This window comes from Myxocyprinus asiaticus, chromosome 29 (genome assembly GCF_019703515.2).
Source record: "Myxocyprinus asiaticus isolate MX2 ecotype Aquarium Trade chromosome 29, UBuf_Myxa_2, whole genome shotgun sequence".
In the NCBI taxonomy this organism is placed as follows: domain Eukaryota; kingdom Metazoa; phylum Chordata; class Actinopteri; order Cypriniformes; family Catostomidae; genus Myxocyprinus; species Myxocyprinus asiaticus.
The window spans coordinates 24,835,488-24,848,402 of NC_059372.1; the positions used below are offsets into that span (position 1 = coordinate 24,835,488).

Genomic DNA, 12,915 nt, shown 5'->3' on the forward strand with positions numbered 1-12,915 from the left:
AACTGGTCTGTAATATGGGATAACTTTGTATTCTTCTGTTAGGTGAGTTTGGAGAGGTATGTAGCGGTAACCTCAGGCTTCCTGGGAAACGGGAGATTCTGGTGGCCATTAAGACTCTGAAATCAGGCTACACTGAGAAACAGCGGCGAGATTTCCTGAGTGAAGCCAGCATCATGGGTCAGTTTGACCATCCCAACATCATCCACCTCGAAGGAGTGGTGACCAAGAACACCCCAGTTATGATCATCACTGAATTCATGGAGAATGGATCACTGGACTCCTTCCTTCGGGTGTGTTTCATTGTCTGAGCAAGGAAATAAAGACAACAACATTAATTGTGCTGCATGTGCCAGTTGAAGCTGACGTGTGTAATCAGGGTTGGGTTGTAACGGAATACATGTAACGGCATTATGTATTCAGAATACAAAAATGAAGTATCAGTATTCAGCCCCCGTTATGTTTTCAAGCACCTGTATTCAGAATACAGTTACTTTATAAAAATTGTGTTAGAATACTTTAAGAATACTTCTCTCATATTGACCACAAAATAAGACTTTTTTCCTGAACAGCGTGGCTGCGCACTGCACACTTGTCCTCTCGCTGTCTCTTCCCCAGAGAAGCTGCGGTGTTGCCAGGGTTTTAATGCCAAATTGGGCTATTTTGAAAACACATTCACGGGTTGTGGTTTTTGGGATACATTAAAAATGGAACGTTGTCACCAAAAGGTTTGATGGTAGACACTGGATAATGAAAATACAACATATTAATCATGTATAATGATTCCTTGATTGAATATCTGGCAACCACACCGGAATGTTGTTGTATTAATCAGCGCACTGTCAGATGTGCACCAGAATCAATACAGCCACACTTTTATACAAATATTACATTCGAGTGCGTGATACATTGTTTCCTGCGATTGTAATTGCTGTTTAAATACATTTATTTAACATATCATATGAAGTGATTCACAAAAAATCTAAAATTGACAATATCATAATAAAAGAATTAAAGCATACAAAAAAGTGTCAGTAATACAAGAAGTAGAAATACAATACAAGAAATACAAGTAATAAAAAGGCCTAAATATGGAAGCAAGCCTAGTTTAAATGTATTTACTGCACTGCACTGTTGTCACAGGACCTCACTATGTTGCATGTTTAATTTCTGCAAGTGGCATCCAGTTATCATATCAGAAATATGGTTAATTTGGATTTCGTATACAATTTTCTGTCAAAATGTATTAATCTTTTTCACTCCAATCAAATAATGGGTTAAGAAGAAAAAATAGTTAAAACTTGAAAAATGTCATTCTGAACATTAACAAACAACCCTGCTTGGTAGCCACAATGTCACAGCTAGGGGTTTTTGGGTCTTGGATATACAGGCAGCATTTTTCTTGTTGGAAAGTGGACGAGATATTATAGTTCACCACAAACTGGCTTCTGTTTGCCTTTTGCCGTCCATAAAGAAAAACATAAATGTCCAACTCCATGTCTAATTTAAAGAAATCAAGATAGTGCTAATTTAAAATAGCTAGCTCAGTGTTCAGAGTCACTTGTTAATAGTGGAGATGTTCAGATAAGATAATGACATATCACACAATTCTTTGAATTCTGAAAATATACTTGTACTCTGAATACATTACTTTTTTATGTGATTTATAGAAATACATTACTAAATACATTTAAGAGGAGAGTATTTAGTATTCAGCCCAACCCTGTGTGTAATTTATGGACTAATATCATCACCAAAGGAAACTTCATAATAATGACTGTTTTTACACAGATTTCCCAAATGCTACTCCCATCTGTCTTTGGTCAGAAAAATAGATAGTCCTGCCCCAAACTCACACCATTGGTGGAGCCAATTTTGCTGTGTTGGAATGGTCGAGATACTCAAACAAAGTAATGTTTTTTTAAAGCACCACAGAGCCACAATGTTTACACGTTGAGGAAATCAACCTACAAAGGGTTTACTTATCGTTAATAATAACAACAACAAAAATGCACACTTCGGCTTTTATATTGGATTTGTGTGTTTATCATTGTATTTACTCAAGGTTACAAAAACTTTTTTTAATGATTTTATTTTATTTGTTTTATTATTATTATATATATTTTTATCCCTTTTCTCCCAATTTGGAATGCCCAATTCCTACTACTTAGTAGGTCCTCATGATGGCACGGTTACTCACCTCAATCCGGGTGGCAGAGGACAAGTCTCAGTTGCCTCCGCTTCTGAGACAGTCAATCCGCGCATCTTATCACATGGCTCGCTGTGCATGACACCATGGAGACTCACAGCACGTGGAGGCTCATGCTACTCTCCGTGAACCACGCACAACTTACCACGCGCCCAACTGAGAGTGAGAACCACTAATTGCGACCACGAGGTGGTTACCCAATGTGACTTTACCCTCCCTAGCAACCGGGCAAATTTGGTTGCTTAGGAGACCTGGCTGGAGTCACTCAGCACACCCTGGATTTGAACTCACGACTCCAGGGGAGGTAGTCAGTGTCAGTACTCGCTGAGCTACCCAGGCCCCCTTTTTTAATGATTTTAATGTAATTTTATTATTATTATTATTATTATTTAAATGCTAAATTACTTTTTCTGTTCCGTACATTTGGATACATGACATCCAAATAAAAAATAACCTATTGTATAAATTATTAGTTATAATTTATTTATACAGTTCTGTTGAGGCTTGATTTTGATTGGTTAGCAGACGTTCTAAGGTGTGCAATTATTTTCCAGTTAATGCACTGCTCTGAAGAAGTTTCAGGTCTTGACCACATAATGGTTCCATATCACTTCACCAAATTACTTCAGTTACTTCAAAGAGCAGTACAGGCTACCACAGCAAAACCATATAAAACATTGGCTAAGTTAATCGGATAAGAACGACAAACGATGCCTATAATATCCTAATTTTATTTCAATTTCAGTTGAAACGTGCCCTTGCTCTCTCTCTCGTTCTACTTCGCTCTTGTCTCATCCACACACACACACACATTGTGTAGCAACAGGAAAGCTTTATACAAAAATGGTGACACTGAGAAATATACTTAAACTTACCGCACATCTTTGCGATTTGAAGCAATTTTTTGATGACGAGTGCCACAAGCACTGGTAATTCAACACACGATTTCTCTTTCTTTCTCTTGCTTTCACTCATGTGTACACATGCACACAAACACACAAACGCTCTACCTTGTTACTTCAGTAAGTGCTGTAGTAAAGCAGCACAAGCATCGTAATCCTCCGTTGCTAGTTCTAAAGTGACATTTTTGAACTTGCAACGGAGGCTCAGGCTGTATCAAATCAAGACGCTGAATCTGTAGCGGAAGAAAATAGTTCCACTCGCAAGAGTGTTTTAAGGATGAAAACCATAAAATGTCTTGAGATAAAACCCTGCATGATGTCTTGAGGTGTGGTAACCATGGTATAAGTGGAATAATTGACTCTGGCCTGTTGAAATATTGAAAAAAATGCACACCCAAGGTGTAACTCCGCTCACGCATCATGGCCGCATTACTACCTCCGGGGTGTGCATTATTTTTCAATAATTCAACGGTCCGTCATCAATTATTCCTTACATAATTCATCGGCCCGTCATCAATTATTACTTACAGTACATAAATATTTTAACCATAATGTAGATTTTTACCTATAGCCGACTATTTCTCAAAATCCACTTAATTTCAACTGTTATCTCACATTGTATGAAGGCACTTGTCCTTGGGCTGCTGTTAGTTGACCTGGGATCCCATTGGGCATGGCCCAGATGTGTCTGACTGGAGGCACAGCTGGACAGAAGAGATTGAAAGACCAGATGCTATGCCACAGGACTGCAACATGAGCTTATAGAACAATTATGTTTTTTACTGCTAGAAAGCTTAGTATTTGGACGCTTAAGCTACAATTAAAAATATATAAATGTTATTGCACTAGATAACAAAAAATATACAACCAAGAGGCATTTATTTTAAAAACAGCACAAGCACACTTTTAAAGCTAAACATTTCACCAATAGAAGTTTGTTAGGGTTAAAACTATAAAATAATAGATATATTGTTCAAAATTAAGACAAAGTATTGTGCCACTTTCTGGTTGTCATACGTTAGTGTAGCATGTTCATAGTTACTGTGATGAACTACAGTACACCTGTGGTTACTCTGCTAAGACACTTGTGTGACCTTGAGGGGAACTGACTTCATACATCCACTAAAAATAATAAACGAAGTTCTGAAAAAAGCTCTAGCATTTTGAAGAGTATCTTAAGTGTTCAAATTCTTTTGAGGCCACTGTATGTGCACCTCTCATATACATAGAATTTTATATATCTAGTTTGTATTTATCTATTCTTTTTTTGCCCTGTTAGCAAAATGATGGCCAGTTCACAGTGATTCAGTTGGTGGGCATGCTGCGTGGCATTGCAGCGGGCGTGAAGTACCTCTGTGACATGAACTACGTACATCGTGATCTGGCTGCCCGCAACATCCTGGTAAATAGCAATCTAGTCTGCAAAGTATCTGACTTCGGGCTTTCCCGCTTTCTGGAAGATGACACATCAGATCCTACATACACAAGCGCCCTGGTGAGTCTGTGCCTCAGCATTTTCAATTGAGTTGTTTAGTCATGACGACACTTTGTAGGCCAGCCCGGAATGCCAAGTTCCCTTAGGAATTTCCAGTGTTTTTTAGAATAGAAGTTTTTGATTTATTAACAAAATAAGGTCTGTTATTCACATTATTTGAAGAGACATTCAGTTTGAGTTATGGATGTGTAATTTATGGACAAAACGTGAAAGTCTCTTAAAATAATGTTAACCACAGACCCTATTTTACTCATAAATTTAAAACCACTATTCTAAAAACCTGTTTGTAAGTTCCAGAGGAAACCCATGACTCGAAAATGCTAATTCTCTGCCTGATTTTATGACTATAATCTGAACAAGTCTATACATGGTTTATATGACCTACTGTATGCCATATGGCCAGGGAAATAGTCTTGTTTAATACCCCTATAAATGCATTGTGTTTTCAATTCATGTCCTTTCTAACTGTATTCATTATCCACACAGGGAGGGAAAATTCCAATACGATGGACTGCTCCTGAGGCCATCCAGTACAGGAAGTTTACCTCCTCCAGTGATGTATGGAGCTATGGGATCGTAATGTGGGAGGTCATGTCCTATGGAGAGAGACCTTACTGGGACATGAGTAATCAAGATGTATGGATGTTTTACTTATATGATTACTTGTTTATACTGAGTTGTAAAAATATTGTAAAATCATAGTCTTGATAAAGCTCATTGTAGGAGATGTGTACAAACTTCTGGATTAGGATGACCCCTAGTGGACAAATGATATCAAGAAAAGCTAGCTGCAGGTTAATAAAAGAATATGAAGTGGGATTGAAAAGTCTGAGAGCACATTTAAATCTGAAATTCTAAATCTAATTTTAAAATGGAAATAAACAAAGTTGTAGAATTTTGAAACATATTAAACAGAGGAAAGTTATTATTTAAAAGAAATAAGAAATATTTAAAATTCTGTTCTATTTTAGGACTAATCAGATAAGTGACATTAAACTTGCTAACTTTTGTTTTATGTACAAAAGGTCCGATTTCCTTACTTTCCAAATTCTGGTATAACATAGATTATCAGGTTTTGCACAAACTTATGGAGACCATGCCTGTCCAAGTGCATGCTGTCATTAAAGCTCAAGGAGGGCATCCCAAATACTAAGAAATTATCAAATTCATATTAATTTTTCATGTAAATTGTTGCGCTGATAATATAATCTGTAATGAAAAATCTTTTGAATTAGAAAAATGCTAAATAGTATTTTCACTAGTGATCTCAGAAATTTTGGACCCCAATGTTTAGTTGTCTCTTGGTAATGCTAGGCATAACCTGTTTAATTGGCAGTTTCACTCCACTTCTGTTTTCACCACTCAAGGTCATAAATGCCATAGAGCAGGATTATAGGTTACCTCCTCCTATGGACTGCCCAAGTGCACTGCACCAACTAATGTTGGACTGCTGGCAGAAGGACCGAAACAACCGCCCGAAATTTGGTCAGATTGTAAACACTCTGGATAAAATGATCCGTAATCCAAGTAGCCTGAAGGCCACCACCCCACTCTCTTCAGGGTAAGACATTTTATTCTGGGGTGAAATCAAGAATATTCAGCACAGACCAGGGACAACAAGAATTGTGAGCAGTGTCATTAGTCTGAATCGTATAATCTAAGAAAAAATAATCAATATGGCCAGAATTCAGAACAGTCTTATTTTAGGGATAATTCACACAAAAATGAAACTTCTCTCATCATCTACTCACCCTCATGCCATCCCACATGTGTATGACTTTCTTTCTTCTGCTGAACACAAACAAGGATTTTTAGAAGAATATCTCAGCTCTGTAGATTTATACAATGCAAGTGATTGGTGAACAAAACTTTGAAGCTCCAAAAAGGAGATAAAGTTAGCATAAAAGAAATCCATAAGACTCCAGTGGTATAATGTCTTCTGAAGCGATCCAATCGGTTTTGGATGAGTACAGACCAAAATGTAACTCCTTTTTCACTGTACACCTTGCCATTGCAGTCTCTAGGCATGATCATGATTTCAAGCTCGATTACACATCCTAGTGTTTGACACATGCACAGAGCACTAGATGGCGCTATATGACATGTAATGGAGCTTGAAATCATGATCACCAAGGAGACTGCTGTCAAGATGTAAAGTGAAAAAGGAGTAACGTTTTGGTCTGTTCTCACCCAAAACCAACCTGATTGCTTCAGAAGACATTGACTAAACCACTGGAGTCTGATGGATTACTTTTATGCTGACCTTTTTTTGCTTTTTTGGAGCTTCAAAAGCCTGGCCACCATTCACTTTCATAGTATAGGCCTACAGAGCTGAAATATTCTTCTAAAAATCTTTGTGTTCAGCAGAAGAAAGAAAATCATATATACCTGGGATGGTAGTAAATGATGAGATAATTTTCATTTTAGGGTGAACTAACCCTTTAATAAGTGTTCAGTGTGGCACATAGTCTATTAGTAAATAACGTTATACTGTATTTTAATAGAGAAAAAGTTCAAAGATTTCATGATGGGTCTATAAAAAGCTTCCATATCTCCAGAATACACTTATTGATATAATATGATAGTAGTCACATCTAAAGTGATGCTGTTTCTGTTGGTGCTTTATAGCGTACATCTACCTCTGCTGGACCGCAGCACACCAGACTTCTCCAGCTTCAGCACAGTGGATGAGTGGCTAGATGCCATCAAAATGGGCCAGTACAAGGAGAACTTTGCCAATGAAGACCTCACCACCTTTGAAGCTGTGTCTCAAATGACTATGGAGTATGATTTCACTGTCTTACTGCACTCACCATATTCATATTGCTCATTTTCATTATTATGTTACAACACCAGATGCTGTAGGCACCTGAAAATATTACTGTAAATTAGATCTGCTTGTCTGCTTACATCACATTGTTTGGGTTTGACATTATGCAGTTGATCCTCTAATTCAGTGGGTTCTTTAATCACGTGCGACCCCACGTACACATGCGTTAACGTTGTATTTTTTCTTCGCTATTCGCAATGCATAATTTAAATTCACTTTAATCGACTGATGTCAGTTCAGAAGACTCTGGGCTGTCAGTAAAGGGTTAAACATTCAACGTATGGAGTCATGTGACAAAACAACATGGCGTCAATCACAGCGGAGTTTGTCTTTGGGAGAAGCGCCAACAAAACTACATCTGGAAAGAAACCTAATTACGTTTTTACATTGAAACCTGTTTGAGTCAAAAGATTAGATTCTCTAGTTCCATCCAATATGCCATTTTTTAAATTTGAGTGATTTTAAGCAAAACACCAAGCTGCTAAACACAATGCACACTTGTGTGCTTTAGCGCATTTTTTCCCTAGAAATCATATATTTACTGTGCATTATCACATTTTGAATCAATGGATTCATCCAAAAGATGAAACTTTTTGCTTTCAGAGGCTTTATATGGAGTTAGGATGAAAATAAGGTGCATTTTGAACTGTTCTGAAACCAGTGCAGACAGACAGCACACTGCAGGTTAAGTCATTCAATAAATAGGGAGCAAGGGAGCATCCTATAACTCTCTATCCAGCTAAGTGCATTCACTCCTAAAATCTGACCAAAAGTTCAGTTTCAGGCTGCAGATAATGTTTGGACCACTCAACATATTATGCAGACATGGGACAATGGTAATCAGTACATAGATGTAGAATGTTTTATGTATAATTTTATTTTAACATGGTTGGCAGTGATTGAATGATGCTGACTACTATTTTGAATCCAAATTAATTATGCTAATTTCTGATGTAATGTCTGTAACATCACAAAAACATGAATAACTAACACTCCTGGAAACATAATTGTTATGTGTTCCCTGTTTTTGTCTAGACATTTATGTTGAAATTCTTGTTTAGTTCCTGTTTCCTGTGTTAGTTTTGTAGTGCTTTGTAGTTTTATTTCAATATTGGTTCTCACTGATTGTTTCCCCAGGTGTTCCTTGTTCCCTGATTGTTTTCCCTTGTGTATTTAAGCCCTTGTTTCCCCTGGTTAGTTTGTCAGTCTTTGCATGTATTGTTTGATGCGCTGTGCTTGGTTTTCTTATGTTCTCAGTTACTTTGTTTATCTTTGTTTTATTAAAGCTGCATTTAGATCCTCATTCCTCGCCTGCCTCGTCACAGTAATAAACAATTTGATTTAAAAAATTTCTATAGCTTGATATTATTTAAAATTTCACAATTTAGTCCATCTGTACACATACAGTATATTGCCATCAATTTTTAGGATTTTTTATTTTTTCCCCCTTTTTCTCCCAATTTGGAATGCCCAATTCCCAGTGCGCTTTTAAGTCCTCATGGTCGCGTAGTGATTCGCCTCAGTCCAGGTGGCGGAGGACGAATCCCAGTTGCCTCCGCGTCTGAGACCGTCAACCCACGCATCTTATCACGTGGCTCGTTGAGCGCATTGCCACAGAGACATAGCGCGTGTGGAGGCTTCACGCCATCCACCGCGGCAACCATGCTCAACTCACCACGCGCCCCACCGAGAACCAACCACATTATAGTGACCACGAGGAGGTTACCCCATGTGACTCTACCCTCCCAATTTGGTTGCTTAGGAGACCTGGCTGGAGTCACTCGAACTAGTGAACTCCAGGGGTTCCAAAAAAAATCCTAAAAATTGATGGCAATATACTGTATGTGTACAGATGGACTAAATTGTGAAATTTTAAATATCAAGCTATAGACATTTTTTAAATCAAATCAAATAAAAAACAAAGATGAACAAAGTAACTGAGAACATAAGAAAACAAAGCACAGGGAACCAAGCACAGAGCATCAAACAATACATGCAAAGACTGACAAACTAACCAGGGGAAACAAGGGCTTAAATACACAAGGGAAAACAAGGAACACCTGGGGAAACAATCAGGGAACGAGGAACACCTGGGGAAACAATCAGGGAGAACCAATAATGAAATAAAACTACAAAGCACTACAAAAGTAACACAGGAAACAGGAACGGGGAACTAAAGAATTACAACATAAAAGTCTAGACAAAAACAGGGAACACATGACAGAGCCCCCCTTTAAGGAGCGGATTCCAGACACTACACAAAAAACAAATTGTCCATGGGGTGTGGGGGGAAGGGGGAAATATGCAGTTCAAGGTGCACAAGGGGAGCAGAGGAACAAGGCAAAGTCAGGGAGGCTTGAGACCAAGGCAGAGCCGGAGGGATGGAGAGCCAGGGTGACGCTGCAGGCTCGGAGGACCAAGCTGGAGCCAGAGGTTCAGAGGGCTGAGTTGGAGCTAGGGGCTCGGAAAGCCAGCGTATTTTACCACTGAGCTACCCAGGCCCAATTTCTTTGAATTTTTTTTGCTCTAGAATTTTTTGTTTGTTTGCTTGCATGTTTATTAGGTGCTACTAGTTACAAATCAAAAATGGAAATGGTAAATGCACACAGCAGTCACGCTCTGGTCTTAGGAGGTTAAGTTGGACATAAAGTGGCTACATTAGTACCAAAGTTGGTTTTATTGTACAAAAGTAAAATATATATATATATATATATATATATATCCTTTAAAAAAATGAAACATGAACTGTATTAATATTACCACAGCCTGCATAGGTTTAACACTATGCAAAACTAAGTGTTTGGTTTTTAAATGTCTCTTGAATTTTGGTTTCATGCACTTGGCAGCCAATAATTCACTCTTTCTTTCCTTATAGTGATATCCTGAGGGTTGGAGTCAGCCTAGCAGGCCACCAGAAGAAGATTCTTAACAGTGTGCAGATGATGCGAGCCCAAATGAACCAGATCCAGTCTGTGGAGGTTTGACTCTTAGGAGTAGAGGACGGGACCAGCCTGTGCATGCCGGACCCTTAAACTGGTCCTCCTTTTAGAAAGACACCCTCTCAGCAAGCCCTGTGTCCAGAGCTCAGCAGTAGTTGCTTTCTCAGGGGATGGTCGAGAACAGTTTCCCAAAAGGGAATGATGTACCCAGAAAGGAACATCCCTACAGGGCCTTCTTGCACACTATCTACACTCCATAAACCACCAGCACACTGTAGGCAAGCTGAAGCCTTTCCAATGGCATATGATTTCTTAGCAATCAACAGTTATACATAAATGTAATTCAGGCTGCATTTACATGCAAGTTTACAGTATATTCCAGTATTATCTGTGACTTTGCAGTATTTCAAATAAGGCATGTATTACTTGCAAATTAAGAAAAAAAAAAAAAAAAAAAATATATATATATATATATATATATATATATATATATATATATATATATATATATATATAAACAGTTGAAGTCAGAAGTTTACCTACACCTTAGCCAAATACATTTAAACTCACTTTTTCACAATTCCTTACATTTAATCGTAGAAAACATTGCCTGTCTTAGGTCAGTTAGGATCACTACTTTATTTTAAGAATGTGAAATGTCAGAATAATAGTAGAGAGAATTATTTATTTCATCTTATTTCTTTCATCACATTCCCAGTGGGTCAGACATTTACATACACTTTGTTAGTATTTGGTAGCATTGCCTTTAAATTGTTTAACTTGGGTCAAACGTTTTAGGTAGCCTTCCACAAGCTTCTCACAATAAGTTGCTGGAATTTTGGCCAATTCCTCCAGACAGAACTGGTGTAACTGAGTCAGGTTTGTAGGATGAAACTTGTTTTATGGCAGTTTTGGAGCATAGGCTTTTTCCTTGCTGAGCAGCCATTCAGGATATGTCGATATAGGGCTCGTTTTACTGTGGATATAGATACGTGTCTACCTGTTTCCTCCATCTTCAAGGTCATTTGCTGTTGTTCTGGGATTAATTTGCACTTTTCGCACCAAACTACGTGCATCTCTAGGAGACAGAATGTGTCTCCTTCCTGAGCTGTATGATGGCTGCATGGTCCCATGGTGTTTATTCTTGCGTACTATTGTTTGTACAGATGAACGCGGTACCTTCAGGCATTTGGAACTTGCTTACATTGATGTCAAGCAAAGAGGCACTGAGTTTGATGGTAGGCCTTAAAATACATCCACAGGTACACCTCCAATTCTGTACACCTCTTATCAGAAGCTAATTGTCTAAAGGCTTGACATCATTTTCTGGAATTTTGCTTTAAGGCACAGTTAACTTAGTGTATGTACATTTCTGACCCACTGGAATTGTGATATAGTCAATTAAAAGTGCAACAATCTGTCTGTAAACAATTGTTGGAAAAATTACTTGTCACACACAAAGTAGATGTTCTAAATGACTTGCCAAAACTATAGTTTGCTAATATTAAATCTGTGGAGTGGTTAAAACATGAGTTTTAATGAATTCAACCTAAGTGTATGTAAACTTCTGACTTCAACTGTGTATATATATATATTATATTACAAATTTCTCCCATTTTATTTTTAAAATAAAAAACGCAATTGCAATCTTTATCAGGATATTGTCATATTTGAAGTATAAGTAGTCAGAACATTACCATATGCAGAATAATAGGGTTTAAAAGATTCATGTGTGTTCATGCATGTAAATGTAGCCATTATAACATATTATTTTATTGGTAACGTGCTGTTAGTTTTGTGGATAAATCTAATGGAAAGGCTACCGTTTAAAAGACTACACAAACAACAACTTCTGAGCCTATTGCCCTTTTTTCTCTTGTGATATGGTTTGGAATCACAACCATGAATCATGAAAATAAAAATGTTGTATTGGTGTGCATTTGAAATGGACTATGGACTAGTAGTGAAGAAAACCGAAAAAACAAATTATGCATATGTGATTCTCATGTATGATGAGGAATGATCCCTGTGATGGATCTTGAGCTGGTAGCTCTTGCCAATATGAGGACTCTTACAGAAATTCAGCTGTGAATGTTAGACAAAGAGTCCAATACTGGTTCAGTATTTTCTTTGTATGAAATATTGCAATTGATCTTTTTTATTTGCTTCATGAGTTTAATTTATTTGTTTTGTACTTTTTAACATAATTTCTTACTGAATTACCATATAATCATGCACCAGTGTTGTACTACAGATGTTTTGTCATGCACATACTGTATATCGTAAGCACTTCATGTTCTGATTCGATCACAGAGCCTGCCAGTAGAATTTAATAGAGGTGCAGGCCAGATTTTACTTTGATATTTACTGGTGTTACATTTTATCCCAATGTTAGTATGAGTACATTAGTGGCAAGGTAAATATTGCAGTTAATTTTTCATCGTGTCATGTTTTGAAAATGTTTTCATGGTTTTTTTCCCCCCGTTCTTATGTTGATGTTTTGACAGCACCTTATGTGCATGTATACGTCACCAGTCAGAGTT

General features: G+C 37.5%; 1 protein-coding gene across 1 annotated transcript in view; it reads left to right on the forward strand.

Annotated features, from left to right (window-relative positions):
- The window catches only part of LOC127419681 (ephrin type-B receptor 2-like), a 108,461-nt gene extending 97,747 nt beyond the window's left edge, over window positions 1–10,714 (forward strand). Inside the window, exons 11-16 of the mRNA XM_051661275.1 lie at window positions 43–290; window positions 4,388–4,603; window positions 5,090–5,239; window positions 5,971–6,164; window positions 7,232–7,387; window positions 10,309–10,714. Of these exons, the coding sequence (XP_051517235.1) occupies window positions 43–290; window positions 4,388–4,603; window positions 5,090–5,239; window positions 5,971–6,164; window positions 7,232–7,387; window positions 10,309–10,417 (1,073 nt within the window). The 3' untranslated portion in view covers window positions 10,418–10,714. The remainder of the gene's footprint in view (window positions 1–42; window positions 291–4,387; window positions 4,604–5,089; window positions 5,240–5,970; window positions 6,165–7,231; window positions 7,388–10,308) is intronic.
- The last annotated feature ends 2,201 nt before the right edge of the window (window positions 10,715–12,915 follow it).